This window comes from Rhinolophus ferrumequinum, chromosome 15 (genome assembly GCF_004115265.2).
Source record: "Rhinolophus ferrumequinum isolate MPI-CBG mRhiFer1 chromosome 15, mRhiFer1_v1.p, whole genome shotgun sequence".
NCBI lineage: Eukaryota > Metazoa > Chordata > Mammalia > Chiroptera > Rhinolophidae > Rhinolophus > Rhinolophus ferrumequinum.
The window spans coordinates 21586991-21604024 of record NC_046298.1 but is presented as its reverse complement, the minus strand read 5'-3'; the positions used below and the strand labels follow the sequence as shown (position 1 = coordinate 21604024).

The following is a 17034-nucleotide window of genomic DNA, read 5'->3' as shown; positions in this document are numbered from 1 at the left end:
ATCAGAGTGCTTAGCAAATGCTTTTTGATAATAATGATGAAGTAAATTTTCTCCTACCCTAAAGTATAGTTAACCAAATGAAGCCATAGCACTTGATATACTGCAGGGCAGCACATCTTAAGCTTTAATATACACACAAATCACTCAGGGATCTTGTTCAAATGCAGATTCTGATTCAGTTGGTGTGAGGTGCCCGCGTGGGGTCTGCAATTCCCATCCCTAAGAAGCTGCCAGCTCATGCTCACGCTGTAGGTTCTCAGACAGTGCACTGAGCAGTGAGGCTGTGGAGAATGATGTCCTAGAGAAGGCACAAGCGTACATCTTCTCTAATTACACAAGCCCACCAACTTTCTTAGAATGTCTAGGATACAGGGTTCAGACGAAACACACACTGCCAACATAAGCCAGCTAAAAGAAAAAGAAAGGGAAAACTATAGAGAGACAGGTATTCACTTCTTAGATAATCTGAAATCTAGATTTTGAATTTTGCCTATTAGCTAAACAGGAATTTGAGCTCAGACTATAAGCGCCCTAAGGGCAGGGACTGTCCCTATTCTTTGGAACTCCAGGGCTCAGTGTAGTGCCTGGCACATGCCCACTGAGGCTCCGTAAATGTGCCTTGAGGGAGCACAGGAATGAATACAGTGACTGAGCCAGGCATAATGGACTATACTGTGATGAAGAGGCGGTTCTGTCCTCAATTCCCGGGAAGCTAGTAGATTTTTTGTTTAAATTTCACTCTCATTTAAAATGACCCAAGAGCCAACAGCTGTCAACACCTCACTGCTGCTTCTCCCACCTGCCACCAAGTCTTCCATAGTGTTTTCCTCGATGGCCTCGGAGATGTCTGAGGTCTCCTGGCTGCCGGAAACCATCAGCCCGTGGATGTTGTCCAAAGTGACGTCGTCCTCATAGCCCTCTCCCACCAGGTGGATGACCGTGTCCTCGTACTGGTTGTCGATCACTGACAAGTGGATGACGCCTGTCATTCTCCCAACCTTCTGGGAGTGGAAAACAACATCAAATTCTGCTGTGACTCCAGGAGGAACAACCAGAGAGGCTGTGTGAGCTTTCTTTGCTGCAAAGAGAGGAGAGAAGAATGATTTAGACCCACTTTAAAGGAAGATGCATCCGTGAAGACCCCAACTCAAGGGAAAGCAGCCCGAGGGTAGGAATGAGCATTGCCTAGAGTGGCCATTGGTGGCACTGGCATCCTAATCTGGCTGGGTCCTGATTAGTCCCCTAGCAAAACAGCACCGGGACCCACTGTCCTCTAGAAGCTACTGTCCCCTACTTACCTTTTGCATGGGGTTTGTTTTCCTCTTTGATATAGATGTAGGAGGTAGTGGGCCTCCCTTTCAGGGAGAAGACTCCTAGTTGGTCCTGCAGGTCAACATGCAGCTGGCAGAGAAGGAAAGCAGGATTGAGTGTTACACTGACAGGCTGCTCGTGATTTTTGAGTTTGGAGTGACATACTGTGTTGTTTGGGAAGTACCCAAAAAGAGCCATTGTGCCGAGTGCCCAATTGCTTGTTTCTTAGTAAAAGGGAGATATAATAAATATTAGACCTTGAGAGAAAAAAAGAAAATTTAGTCCAGCTCTTGTTATCCGAGTGAGAAACTAGAGGCCTAAGAGTGTAGGTACTTTCCAGATCACCCAGCTAAGTTGTGTCAAAATGGGGTTGTCGAGACCTCTGCTATTGACAAAGGCAGTTAAAACTATAGTCTAGACCAGGGGTGTCAAAACTGTGGTCCACGGGCCAACTGCGGTCCGCAATCCATTGTTAATTGGCCCGCTGCAAATTCCAAAAATATATTTAGTTTACTTAAATAAACCAGGTGAGGCAATACGTACTTCACCTCGAGTGAGTGGCCCGGCTGTTTGTGTATTTTACCGCACATGGCCCTTGGTGAAAACCGTTGAAAAAAGTTTGGACACCCCTGGTCTAGACTAATGAAATGGAATGAACACTTGTCATTCTGTGAGGACTTGCATGAATGCAGGTTCCTAAAACCCAGTATCTCCTAGGTAGTAGGGCATTAGTTGCTCGATAGATAGTGTCATGTTGAGTGTCTTACCAAGATAATAGGACAACTAAGGGGGGCGTCTGACCTACTTGGAGAAAAGTGATGTTGTCTAGCCCACTGGAAACCATATATCTGATTTTAAAAAAACTACAGCCATGTATCTGATTTTAGGTCTGAGGTATCAGCAGACATTTTTAGAAGATAGCAATGCTGGCACCCCGATGAACATCATGGGCAAGATAGAATGATACATATAGGGTGGCTGGTTCGCGCAGGTGGTCAGAGCGCAGTGCTCTTAACAACAAGGTTGCCGGTTCGATCCCCACATGGGCCACTGTGAGCTGCACCCTCCACAACTAGATTGAAGACAACTACTTGACTTGGGGCTGATGGGTCCTGGAAAAACACTTAAAATAAATAAAAAGTTTAAAAAAAAAAGAGAGAGAATAATATAAAAAATGAGGCACAAAGAAGGAAGAAATAGTGACATCATATAGGAAATTTCTGAGACAAAAAATTACATATTTAGAAATAACTTTGATAAGAAACTATATGGAGGAATTATATGAAAAAAATATTGACATAAAAGAAGATCTAAATAAATGGGTGGGAATCCTAAGTGTTCCTGGTGGAGAGCCTAAAATACTCTAAAAGTAGAAATTCTTCCTAAATAATTCATAGGATTCCCAATAGGATTTTTTGAGGAACATTATAAAATGATGTCTAAAGTTAATCTGAGAGACTATATATGCAAAAATTGTTAAGAAAAATTAGAAAAATGGGGAGTGGGTGGACAAGAACTCACTGAACTCGATGCTAAAACATTTATAAAGCCACAATAATGGAAACAAGGGTAATGGTATAGAAGGTAATTCGGACTCAATACAATAAAAAAATGCAGGACAATAACAACAACAACAAAAATGACAAAACATTTTTTTAAAACATCACAGAACTAAGGAGATCATGAAGAGTAAACAGACCAAGATCTGGAAGAACATGGAAATGCAGAGAGGGCAGCCTAACTTTCTGGTCTGTTTTGACCTAGGGCATTTGCCAATCTGGAAGAGGTAGACGAAAGGCTGAACTGTGCTTTTGATGGTCTCTCGGTGTAAGAGGGCAAAAGCCCTGTGAAGGATGGGAGTGCTTTCTTTGCTTTAGACTGGGACCTCAAAGGTCTGCATAATAAGACAAAAGGTAGGCTGGATATAAACCAGCTTTCCCAAAGATTGCAATCCTGCTCTGAGGTCAACTACGTAATCCAGAAAATCTCAAGCCCTAAACACAGTTTAAGGTCGTCCTGAGTTTCTAGTGTCCAGCAGAAGTGAATGCAAATTGGCTCTGTAGAAAAATAACATCAACAGCTATATACAATGTCAGAGGGGTAGTAGCTTGGGGGAGGAGGGTTATCCCTTTGTGAGGGGTGTAAATGTCTAACTATTACATTGTTTTGTACATCTGAAACTAAAAGAAAAAAAGAAAAAAATATCATCCTTAGTCTAATTGTTTCTAAAAACTTTTCAAATACAATACCCAATACATGACCAAAGATAACCAGGCATGTGAGAAGACATGACAACATGAGCAAAAATGAGCTGAAATGGCAGATTTCAGAAACAGACCTACAGAGACTTCAGATTTTGGGATTATCAGGTATAGACTGCAAAATGGCTGTGATTGTTGTGTTCAAGAAATAAAAACCAAATCTGACAATTTCAGCATGGAACTAGAAATTACAAAAAAGTAATTACATATATTTGAAAAACAATCTAATAGAAATTCTAGAACTGAAAAATATAGTAATTTAAGAATCTAATGGAAAGTTTAATAGCAGATTAGATACAGCTAAAGGGAGAGTTAATGAACTGAAAACAGGTCAAAATAAATTATGCAGAATGAAGCCCAGAGAAAAATGGATGGAAAATACAATGAGGCTGTAAAACATAATAAAGAATATAGTGAGATGGTCTTCCATATGTTTAATTGGCTTCCCAGGAGGAGAGATGCAGTATTCAAAGACACATCTAGGAATTTTTCAAAACTGATTTAAGATATCAATTGCAGAATCAAGAAGCCTGGTGAATTTCAAGAAGGATAAATGCAAGAAATCCATACTTAGACACATCATAATGAAAGTGCAGAAAACAAATGCAGTGTGAAAATGTTAAACACAGCCTGAGGGAAAAAATTACCTTAAAAGATATTTTAGACTTAAAGCTGACCTCTCAGCAGTAACAATGGAAACCAGCATACTCTGGAATTATATCTCCCATTTGCTGAAAGAACACAACTGCCAACCCAGAGTTCTGTAGCCAGTAAAAATTACATTAAAAATGAAGGAGAAATGGAGATTTTCAAACAAAAACAGAAATTTCACCACCAAAAAACTACCAACAAATATTCTTCAATATATAGGAAAAGGATCTCAGATGGAAAGTTGGAGATGCAGGAATGGAAAGCAATAAAAATGATAACTATGTGGGTAGATCTAAATGAGCCTTAACTGTATAAATAACAACAACAATAACAGTAATAATTTCTTGTAGGGTTTAAAATATATATAGACTTCAAAGTGCTCCACAAGTTGTCCCCTTACTCTACCTTCTATTTTTATCGCCCACTGCTCTTCTACCTGTACACTATGCTCTTACAAAGTTGGTTGCTTACTGGTTCCTGTTTGCACCTTACATCTTTTTGCTTCTGTGCCTTTGTCTTTGGAGTTTTCTTTTTCTACCTGGGAGGTACTCAGCTGCCATGCCCACCAAGTGAAACCCAGCTATCCTCAATGCCCAGCTCAAATGTCATTTCATAGCAAAATTTTTCGTGATCCCTTAGATGGGAATAGAACATTTTTAAAAGTCCTACAGTCCTTTGCATAACCCTTACACAATTTAGCATTTTTGTAAAATAAAAACATAATTTAATTGCTGAACCAGAAGTCCCTACAGATGTTACATCTCTTACCCCAATGATGTTTTTTTCCCCCTCATTACAAATGCAATGTTAATTACAGGAAAAAAGTAAAAAAATAAAGAAGACACTAACACTACCCATAATCCTACCCACTAAGCTTAGTGTATATCACTGTACACTGCTTCACACAGTAATTATTAGTGTACTATGTAATCTGCTTTCTTACACTCCTGGAAGGCAGAGGCCATACCTGATTTCCCTCTGCATGTCCCATGTCTTATACAGGTTAAGACGAAGTCCTCATAAATTAGGGACGGCAGAGACCCCAATGTCAGAAGTCTTAACTTCTGAATGATTTCTTTCCCTTTCCACCCCACGCTTCACCCTCCAGCAGTACCTGGGTGGGGATTGCGCCATTGTTCTTGAGGATGAGAGGTAGTTTCTCTGAATGACCAAGAAGAAGCCTCTTAAAGAGGAGCAAGGGGTTTCCGTATTGGTTTTGGAGAATTGGCCGCACAACGGTCACTCGAGGGAGGTTCCCCTCTCCCATGATATCAAACGTGAGGCTTCGGTTCTTGGTCAGGTTGCTGTAGGGAATAGGGACATGGAGGCCTGTCAGCCTGGCATGGCAGGGATGACATTCTGGAGAGGGTGGCCTGTAGCCCTGCTGCAGGGGAGGCTGTTGGGGAGCTGGTACCTGGGCAAGCCATCCAAGGTGGCCTCAAAGATACACTGGTAGGTCTGCATGGTCTGCGGGGTGAAGGCCACCGTGGCAAAGGCGTGTGAACGACTGGCAACACACATCTTGTTGGGTTCCACTTCAAAGATGTCGATGATGCGAGCAGTAACCTGGGGCGGGGCAGGATCGGCGCGCATGTTAGCTACTTGCGTTTACACAGGCCGTGCTGCTTATCTCTATTGCCCCTGCTGCGAACTCGCCCTCCTCCAAACTCTGCAATAGACATGTTCCATTGCCTGCATTGTCATGCCCTGGAAGGGGCAGCCTAGATACTCGGAGACTCTCAGCACTAATGGCTAGACCTGTGATCTGTGACTCAAATAGATGAACGAATCTAGGTCTTAGAGAGTCAGATATGAATCTCTGTCTCTCGGAACTAAGTTAAGACGCCCAGAGATCACTGGTGGCTGCTGGTCTGAAGCTGATCTGGAAGCCAGACGGAGACAGCATACGTGAAAGACCCATGGTCCTTGAAAGATGGACAGAGCCTCCCTTGGTCTTCTGAAGGCGGGATTGCAGGTGGCAGTTCCAGTTGCACAGAGCTCTGGCTGCATCGTGCATCCTGACCTTGTCTGAGCTCTCTGATGCATTGGAACAAACCTTGCTTTGTTTGGATTATCCTGAGTGGGTTTCTGCTCCTTGCAACTCTAAGAGTTTTAGCTAGAACAATCTTCCTCCCATAGCACTTGATCTGTTCCCATCTTGTGACAGTGTTTTGGGAAGACTGTAGGGACCCCTGGCATGGCCGCAAAAGTCTAAAGCATTTTTCATTCTCATGGGAGGCAGGTGGGATTCAAGACTGACTATTTCCTCTTCTTCTCAAGCTGAGGGCACTAAGCTTTCTTTGTTCTTTCCAATGGATAGTCTGCCAATCAGGGAGAAAATTAGGGAAGAGGAAAACATATAATGTCAGCAAACCTCCTGTTAAAAAACCTATCTTTGTTTAGAAATCAGCCTTACTCACTTTTTTTTATGTTTTTGGTAGAGAATAGGAAGAAAGCTATCCCTCCCTGAACCAAATAAAGTTAGAGAGTAATGACTGGATGTCACCAGGGCCTGAAGGAAGTCACAAAAGAAATCAGACTCTCAAACCCTGCCCCTCTGCAGCGGTTTGGGAATGCGTACTCTATTCTTGGCTCTAGGCTAGGCCAGCCCTCTCGGTGATTCCCCCACCACCATCAGCGATGGTGAACAATGCCAGTTCTGGGGCACGAGGACCAACTGGGCCAAGATGCCACTTTTGGGCAGAGAACCAAAGCAGCTGAGATGATACTAGGTGGTATTTGCAGCACACCTGATTGGAAATTAAAGGTGGGTGAAACATATTACACATTAACTAAGCCCCTCTCTCAGCATCCTGAATTTCTCTTCCACTGTGAGGAAAAAGGATCTCAGTATGATCTGACTCAGAGGGGAAGGCAGTTTTGCGTCTGGCAGACCCTGAGACGGGTGCATATTATTTGCCTTGTATGTGAATGAAGCTTGGCTTTAAACCTACCCTTGTATCCCTAGGCTCTGGGACCCAGGGAAAGAATTTAGCCTTTCTGAGCCTCAATTTCCCTAACTATAAAATGGGGATAATAATACAAAGTCTGATAATACAAACTTGTGAGGATGAAATGAGGTAATAAATGTCAATAAATCATTTAGCACAGTGTCTAGCACACCGCAGGGGCTCAATACATGCTCACCATTTCACCTTATCCTTACAATCTAACATCCCCCAAATCTCCTTTACCAGGTGAATATGCGATCTGCGGCAGCCTGCCTGAGCTGGCGCTCCTCCTGGCTCTCCCCATAATGCTGTGTCTATCGCAGGCACATAGAGTTTGATGGATGGCTGAGTCGTTCATTCCTGCGTACCAGTTCATCACAGAGGTACCCAGAGGAGACACCCACTGGGACAAATGTATGGCTGTTGGCCAAGGGGAAACCGCCCAGTTCCCTCTCCTAACCTCCAGCAGGGCCTGAGGGCCAGCTAATCCCCGCTCCTGTATCGAGGCTCCAGAGCAGGGGTTTCCCAGAGCTGTTTCCCTGCGTTCTGCCAACCTTGGCGGGCTGGGGCCGAGGGAGGCTGCTCACCTTGTTGGAGATGGGCTTAACTGCAAGGCTCACGTCACACGCGATCTTTCCCACATTGCTGATCTTGAACCGAGCCTTGGCCTGATGGCCCACCAGGACGTTCCTGAAGATGAACTTGTTCTCGTCTTCCACAAACAGCCCCCCACTCTCTATGGTCTGCAGGATGCTGTGCATGTGGCTGCTGCGACAGACCTGGTGCTCCTCAAATATCAAAGCATTGTTGTCCGTCACGAAGGCTGGGGAGTGGAGGGAAGACTGTGGGATGAGGCCTGAGAGCCCAATTCCTGCCTCCTGTAATTCTTCATTTGGAGGTTTGGGTTCCGACGAAGGACAGTCATAGAGGAGGGGTAGGGTGTGAGTGATGGGACAGAGTCTACCTTCTTTTGTACTGCTCTCGTTGGTTGCCAGGCCCCAACCACCCTTCCTCCCAACGGTAAAGAGGGGCAAGATCCAGGAGCTGGGGTGCACTTAGGAAAGAAGGAGGCATTGGCTCACTTTGGTGTGAGGCTGCAGGGTGCCTGTAGCCAAAGCAAACGTTCTCTCTGTGCTTCATCTGCGATCTTGATGGGTTAAAGATATAGCATGCTAGTCATTGACCATTGTTCTCTGTGTTATGTTGCCCACAAGGCGTGACCTGGTCACGAGCAGGATTCAGTGTTCCTGAGTCGTGGGCCACATCCCATCACACCATGGTTCCCAGGGAACACTGTTCATCTGAGGATCCTGGACCAAACTCAGGAAGACCGGGAGTGTAAAGCTATAATCCTTTCTAGGTGTGCGTGCTTTGTAAGTCTTTAAGGAAAAATATGGCTGAAGACACGAGAGGAAGTTCTAAGTCCCAAAGGCAGCAGCCCAGCTATGTTTGCTAGACATTGCATGGTGGGGGGTGCTTCATAGGAAGGTCTTTTAAGGGGTGATGTCCAATCTAAGTGCTCAGTACCTGGTACACAGGCCTCAGCCAACAGGCTGTAAAGAATGCCAGCGGGCTGGTCTCTTGGGTCTCGGTCAGAGATATCGATAGCTATGAACTCCTCACACCTTCCCACAGGGTCAGCCACGCAGTCAACATTGATGGTCTGCATTCCTCCGGAAGGAACGGAGCCAAACCCAGGGTACACGGTGAACATGCCATGGGTGAAGCGGACCTGCAGGAAATGGTGGGAGGGGCGGGAGGGGTGGAAGTGGAGTGGGGGACAGAGTCTGAGCCCTTCCACCAGTCATCAGATGCTGTCAAGAGGATATCCAAATCAAGTCATAACACCTTGTCTTAAAATGAAAAGTGATATTTCAAGGTAGCTGTTTAATATTCCCGCTACAGTAGATTCAAATCTTGCTATCCTAGGGAGGTAATTGTTGCAAGAACTAGTTGGAAGGTGGCCTTTCAGGGTTTCTGTGAACAAGGAGAAGGGCACTCACCTGGTTAGTGAGGTTTACATCTTTCGGAACAGACTCGGAAAACTTGGTTGCTTTGGAAGGGCCAGTCTTGCTGAAGCTGTCACTTTCCCGGGATCTTGCCTGCCGAATATTGCTGATTCTGCTTAAAGAAGCAGAAGTAGACACTTAGGCTGGGGTAATGACATTAAACTCCACTCATCTGCCTGCTTGCCAGGTCCTTTTTCCTACGAACACGGGGAAGAGCCCTTCTTTGCTCAAGAGGGCATTGGGGTAGCATAATTAGCATTCATCATTAGTCAAACTCATTTAACAATTGTGATAAAAATATGCACTAATTGTACTTGTTAAATATGATTCATAAGGACATTAAAAATTACTGCAAGAAAAGAATCATTTAAAAATGTTTACTTGTGTTCGTTGCATAGCAGTGTGTGGAAGTTATTTGTAGACATCAAATCTTTTACCCGATCTCACTTTAAAAAATGAAATGGCAAGTAGATTACATTCTGTCCCTTTTCTTCCCATTTATAGTCATGGTGTTATTAAGACATAGTTTGAGCAATAGCACTAACACAGGTTTTGGTAACTGTTCACTTCACTTGAAGGTAGTTTACCCAATAATTAGTTTGTCTAGAAGTTATTTCCCTAAAATATTCAAATGCATTTGAGGTGCAATCTGAAACTTTTGAGTGTTTTATACATTTGAGCATTCATTTGCTTATGGGCCAGAACAACTGAAGTTCTACCCCCTCTTGAATGTTTTGCATGAATTTGTGTACGCCAAAGTAAAAACTAAATTAAAAACAATTTAAAGCAAAGCATATATTTATGTCTTAGTAGCTGTAAATAAACATTATTAAATTATTATAAAATAAATGATAAAAAATTAGTTTGAAATTAAATTTGGAAGAAAGAGACTTTAGACAATTTAACAAAAATTTTCTTGATACAGTCAAACTTTGTCAAAATGGAAGAGGATAGCCACAAAAATATAAAACAATTACAAACAATGTAAAGCTGTATATTCGATTTAAAACAATTAATTGGAAAGTTCATTTAAATTAATTAATAATTCATTAATTATAAAGGCAATTAGAAAGTTAGACAAAATGCCTTGGGAATTGGCAAAACCATCCCAAATTTACCAAAAAAGAATATGACAATCAAATAAGGGCCAAAAGCATTCAATAAGGTAAATTGTTTTGGTGAATTGATTGAGAGCAACCTTTTGAAGAATACATGTTTTGCTGCTGGAACCACTAATAAATTAGCTGTTGTGATAAAGTATCTTCAAGGGGAGAAGGTAAAAACAGTCCCAATAGACAGAAGGCATCACCATGCTTTCTCTAGTTCACAATTCCAGGGTACCCTTTGCCATCCCCCCGTCATGAAGTACACCTATGATTTCTTTTGACTTAGCTTGCTGTAGTAACAGTGTCTTGACATCCTACAGAATGACAGATAGGACAATGACTTACTAGCAAGTCCTGTAGCACACTAGACGCACCAGGAAAACAGACACAATCCCAAACAGAAGACTGCACATTCATGCAATTAAACTTTATCGTATGTCTGATAGCAGTTGGAAAGCATGTGAAATTTGTAGTCAGAGATGTGCTTTCAGAACTGAGATCTACTGGTGATTTCTTGCGTCATTTTGGATGGGCCATTTCTTAACTTTACTAATCTCACCCGCGAAAGGGCATTGGGAGAATTTGGATAAAATAAATGAAAAACCTTTGTAAAATACAAAGCAATAGGGAATGACATGAGTTAAATAAATATTTGTCTTACACTTTCTTTTGATTAATGGGGCTCTCCCCCGTCAGCCTGTGAAGGCCATACTTGAAGTCAGTAACACCGTGATTTTCTATGGTGAAGGTGGCACTCTTACGAGTGCCACAGATCAAAGCTCCAAAGTTGATAACAGAGGGTGGGCTGATGCTGTATTTGGAGAACACTGCATTCACGGAAAATTTAATTGGGATGCTGGCGATGATTTCACCTCCTTCTGCGACATTGGGTTCAATAATCTAGAACGGGAAGAAGAATTGGGAGAATGTTAGCCATAGGTATAGCTCCAGAACTCCCATGACCGTCTCCTTCATTCCCTATTTTCATCACTGATATGAAGCCAAGTTTTTTATTTCATTCTCTTTATATTTATTGCATCAACAATATTAGCAAGTAATAACATCAAACTTCAGACTATGTACTAGCCATGGATCAACATAGACCAATTTTTGCCTCCTGCTTCACTTCTTCACTCTTTTGCATTTGATGAGTGAACGCAGCTTCCTTGTCTCAGGTGCTCTCCAAAGACCAGGGTCCACATTTCCTCTCTGGCACTTTCAATTTCTGATGACTTTGCATACCTCCCACCTGACCTACCTGTGCCTGCTAGTTGGGGACAAAACCCTGGTGTATCCTCTCTGATTGCCACCCAGGCCAGCACTCCCTTTTTCCCTTTGAAGCATGGGTTAGACCAGGCACTCCTCTTCTTGACATGAGTCCTACAATGCTGCCACTGAGTGAGCCATCCCTTGGCGCTCTTTTACCTGACAGCGCAGGACTGGTTGGTGTTCAACCTTCACTTCCTTTTTTGCACGGAAGAACACCTGGACATTTGTGGGCTTTTCTGTTGTGGTCAATGAGCCCTTCTTCGGCTGGACTGAGATCATAGAATTTAAATTAGTCACCGAAATCCCTAAGGAGTCCACAGAAAAGCTGGAAGATGAGCATAAAAGTCACTGTAAGTCATTATTCAGGGAACCCAAGACACTAGAGAGGAGACTTTAGACTGTTAAGTGCCTGCCACTCTAGGCTCTAGCCCAGTTTAACTACTATGCCTAGCTGTGTCCACTGTGTATTGTACTCGGTGACCACCCCTCTTCAGCCAGGATTGACAGGCCAGGGATTGATGCTGGAGGCAAAGACAGACATCTCTACCCTATGGTCAACAGGTACCTTTGCAGGAGTTTTCTGTCCAATGGGGACACTTGATGCTGGATAAGGATCAACTAAATTAATTCATCTGCCTCCCTCCCTCCTGTCTCGGAGACTGAATGCAGTACACACAAAAGGAACAGTGAGTGATGCAGAAGACAGGGGATCTAAGAAACAAGAGAAAGCCGGGGGCAGAAGCCATGCAACAGAGGCACTCAGAAAGGGAAGTTGTGGCCCACTGGGGTGAGGTGAGAAGCCACAGAGAGAAGCTGACTCATGAGAATGGCAGGGGGACTGGGGAAGGAGCAAGGAATGTAAGTGGAGGCGGGACAGCTGGAGTTGCCGTGGGGACCCAAACGTCAACCCCACGCCCCAGGAGACCTTGTCACTCCACTGCTGCGTGCTGGGTGCCTGCATCTCCTCACTGCCTGCACAAACCCCTCATTACCTGTTCCAACCCCAGGGTGACTCTGCTCCATGCAGCCTAAAAGAGCAGAGCTAATGCCCTGTCATAATCTGAAACAAAACGCAGAACCGGGCAACATTCCATTCAGTGCTAATTCCAAAGTGCCTGTGGCTTTCTTCTAGGCTTGTCAAGCTTTTATTTATACTTAATTATTTCCATACACAGTTCTAACTAATAGTCATATCGAGGTGGGACCTCTCTAATTTCAGCGTTCTCTGAGCTGAAATGAAACTTTCATGAATACATTGAATTTCTTCCAAGTGTGCCAGTGAGGAGTTCCTTTATCAACTGTGAATTCTTCTGGGGGAAGGATGATCTATCATAGAAACTGGTTGGCCATGAGTGCTGGCACTGCCACCGAGGGTTGTGCGACCCTGCACAGGTGACCTCCTCCCTCTCCCCACCCAGTGCCACCCTGTCCTCTCTGAGGAATCTCCCATATTTAGTGTTTCATTTTTAATCTCAAGAGATGAGCAAAAGCTGGACCTCTATTCCAGCAGGCTGCCATTTGAAATGTATAATACAGTGGTTCTTAAAAGGAAAAAAGACAACTGGGACATCCCTTCGCACGAAATCTTATGTCGAATGCCAACTTAGGAGACAGAGAAGAGCTGAAAGGAGGGCAGGACAGCTTGGGGCCACGTCCCCCCATCTCTAGCCCCTTCCTCCACCCCACGATCTCCCCTCACCCCAGGATCTTCTCCTCACAACCTCCCCCCACCTCAGTGTCTTCCCCTCCCCCAGACCCTTGTGGCTCCAGGTGTATTCAGAAGACCCTTAAGGTCCCTAGAAAGTCACAGAGTTGAAAGCAGTGTGAAAACCTCTGCTGTCTTAGCGGTTGGAATTCCATGTGTTGAAGCCAAGGCAGGCTGACAGCAAAGATCATTCTTACGATTTCCTCAGTGAATTTTGTTTTTAAATCTCCCAGACACATTCTTCTCCCCACGAGTGGATTAGACAACCACACGCCCGATGCTTTTCAGGTTACCTGAACATGATCTCGTATTTCCCACGGTTCTTCAGTTGCAGGGGCTGCTTCACCTCCTCCATGACCCTCACAATCCCAAAATCGAGGCCTCCTTCAGCTCCTGCAGAGGCCAGGGGCCGGGGTGGGGAGAGGTGAGTGGGCCTGGGAGCGAGAAGCAGCGGAACTTCCTACTGAAGTTCACATGGAAAATCCACGATGACAATCTCAGTGGATTTGTTTTCTGAAAACACTGTGGTTAGAAAAACCTTTTGTAATTGAGTCTTAGTAGTAAACAAACAATAGACAGCGCTCTTGCACCCAGTTCAACAGGGCAGCTCCCTCTGGCTTCCATCCTAGGACCACTGTCCTTCCTTTTATGTGTCCCATTAGCTAAAACTTCCAGTATTAAAAAAATTTTGTATCAAGTGTATACTACACAGAGTTTGGATATTACATATAAATTTATATTGCTTTACTTAGCATTACATCATACATATTTCCATACATAGTTAAAAATTCCTCATCAATGTGATCTTTTAAAAAAAATATTTGAATTCATCAATGTGATCTTAACGGTTGCATAATATATCATGATATGGCTGTTCCATAATTTACAATATTATTCCTATAATAATAATATTCCATTACTGATAGACATTTAGGTTATTTCCTGTCTTCTATTGTTACACATTATGGCGTAATGACTATCTTTGTACATAGGACTAGGCAATCTTTGTACATGATATCTAGGCAAATATGTAGCTCTAATGTTCTATAAATCTTGCTGAGGAGGAGACCTAGCAGAGATAGGGGTAATGGAAAAGTGCACACTAAAGGGAGGGATCTAATCTGGGGGTTAGGGCGGTGTGGTGGGAGGAATAATGCCACCCCCTCCCCAACCCCAAAGATGTGTTTTAATTCCTGGAACCTGTGACTATGCTACTTTACATGGCAAAGAGAAATTAATGTATCAGATGGAATTCAGGTTGCTTATCATCTGACCTTAATGTAAGATTATCTAGGGTTCTCTGAGGCACCCAGTGTAATCACAAGGATCCTCAAAAGTAGAAGAGGGAGACAAAAACTGGAGAACCATTGAGATGGCAGTGTGAGAAGGGTTTGACCCAACCTTGCTGGCTTTGAAGATGAAGGAAGGGGACCATGAGCCAGGGAATGAGGGTGGCCTCGAGAGGCCGGAAAAGGCAAGGAAACGAATTCTTGCCCAGAGCTTCCAGAAAGGAATGCAGCCTTGCCAGCACTTTGATTTCAGCCTAGTGAGACTCCTTTTGGATTTTCTGACCTACGGAACTGTTGGATAATAAATTTGTATTGTTTTAAGCCACAAAGCTTGTGGTAATTTGTTAATAGTGGTGACAGAAAACAGATATTCACCCTCAAGTGACTGTTTAGAAAAGAGCTCTGCAAATTTTATATTTAGGATCCCACCACCCCCCTCCCCCGTCTTGGACCAACTTCAGTCATCCCATTTGGAGAAATCCAGATTCATAGCAGTGTTGCTAGTATCACGCCGGGGCTTGCGTTACTAGTAACCAAAACTCTACCCGCTTCCCGACAACCACTAGTCTTCCTTTTCACAAGGAATATACCGCACTAATAAGATGTGACTTCTACACACGTTTTCCTTGATGGGGCCAACAGACCTTTGGGAAAGGTGATGTCCAAGGCAATGTCGTAGGACTCTGCAAAGATGGCGATGTTCTCAACCTGAACAACTCCAACAAGATTGTCCACGTCTAACACCTGTCGGGGTAAGAGAAGTTCCTCAGTAAAAGACAGACTCATGAGGTGCCTGGAGCCTGAACGAGGTAACCCACAGAGGGAATCGTGAACAAGGGGATATGGCGTGGCATATTTCTGAAATGGATTTAGCTTTGGTCTTCACTGGGAGGGCTAGTGTTCTTCAGAACACCCTTTAGGGAGTGCTGGTGTCGACAGTCAATACAGGAATGGGGAAAAGAGACTGCATTTTCTATCTTGTCCCATGACTGGGTTTAAATGATTTGCATGATTGTTGCTCCATTACTGAAGTTTGGGCTGCGAATATACATTGCAGAAAAGTGTTCTTTAGAACTTTTCAAATAGAATAAACCTGAAGAACATTTTTCTGACAGTGGAAACGGAAAACTTGTATATTCTTAATCATCCTTGTTCCACTCATTTTTATAAATCTGAATTGTTCTAGTCTTTGTTTCTGGTTCAACATGTGGAAAACATGTTAGATTTCTCATATAAAATAAGATGCTTCTCTTTTGGAAATTTCAAATGTTTTATTTATGAGAACAGTACTATTAAAGTTGGAAATGTAAAAAAAGTAAATAAATAAAAGCAAGACCTCAGCCTCCAGTTGCTTACTGCCGTCTCCACTGTCATCCCTGGTAATTCTTTACTGTCCTGAGGAAGCTCTGAACTGGTGTCAGATGTCAGCTGGACTCAACTGTTGAGTCTTGAGACTAATGAGGGGGTGATAAAGGGTCTGTTTGTCAATGTGAAGAGCCATTGGGCAGTGGGTATGGCTCTCCTGCTCTGCCTGGAGACCACCTGCTTCTCTGCTGAAGCCTCGAGTTGCAAAACTAAGTCACCACTCCCCATTACTTGTGCTTTGGGTGCCAAGAGGAAAATCGGTACCTGTCACCAAACTCAAGTTTTAACTCAGAGTTACCATCTTTTCTTTCATCAAGCATTTTCCCAGTGTCTCACAGAAAAATTGGACCAACTTCAGTTTTACCTTCTTTCTTTTGCTGCCCACCCTCTGACAGAGGTGACAAGAAGGGCTGACAGTAGGAGGGAAAAACAGGACAAAGAACTTGGATTATCAGCTCCAAAATTTATACAGTACTTTTCTACTGATAGATGCCAAGTACCCAGAACATTCTATTTCTTTTGCTTCTTCATTAGTGTGTATGGGTGGGGCGGGAGGCAGAATTAAATTTTGTAATTGAGGAAAATAGGGAGGACAATTTAATAGGTACACAAACAAATGAGTTCACCAGAGCACTTTCCAAAGGGACCAAAAGCAAGGCATTTCCTTGTGTACATGTTGAAAGCACGTAGTCGGGGGGAGAGGAGTCTTAGATCACTTTGGGGAGCCTGAGAGGAGACCCGCTGTGTGTGCTTTGCTGGAACACACAGGGATGCCATGTCAGTAGCTAAAATATAGAAATGTTTCCATGCTAGACGGTAAACAGCTGTCACAATGACCTTTCCAAGTATCCCCTTTGTTGCCTGCCTCTCACACCATGCCCACCATAGGAAACCCAGAATCCCCAAGATCCAGCAACTAAAGGATAAAGCCAGCATATTTCCGACCCTCCACCAGCCACATGGCCTGCGTTCGCTGTGCAGAGATCAGTGTCTGTGTGGAGACTGGTGTTAAAAATGTTGACTATTCTGCACTGTACACCTGAAGCTGAAAAATAATGAATGCCAACTATAATATTATATATATATATGTATATATAGGTATGTATACATTTACAAG

At 43.5% G+C, this 17034-nt stretch overlaps 1 protein-coding gene across 1 annotated transcript in view; it reads right to left on the bottom strand.

The window, feature by feature from the left end:
- The window catches only part of HYDIN (HYDIN axonemal central pair apparatus protein), a 299173-nt gene that overhangs the window by 44900 nt on the left and 237239 nt on the right, over positions 1–17034 (bottom strand). Inside the window, exons 54-64 of the mRNA XM_033128646.1 lie at positions 15197–15296; positions 13557–13656; positions 11715–11883; positions 10951–11189; positions 9178–9295; positions 8702–8906; positions 7762–7997; positions 5638–5789; positions 5338–5527; positions 1299–1401; positions 800–1078 (exon numbers count right to left, since the gene is read on the bottom strand). Of these exons, the coding sequence (XP_032984537.1) occupies positions 800–1078; positions 1299–1401; positions 5338–5527; positions 5638–5789; positions 7762–7997; positions 8702–8906; positions 9178–9295; positions 10951–11189; positions 11715–11883; positions 13557–13656; positions 15197–15296 (1891 nt within the window). The remainder of the gene's footprint in view (positions 1–799; positions 1079–1298; positions 1402–5337; positions 5528–5637; positions 5790–7761; positions 7998–8701; positions 8907–9177; positions 9296–10950; positions 11190–11714; positions 11884–13556; positions 13657–15196; positions 15297–17034) is intronic.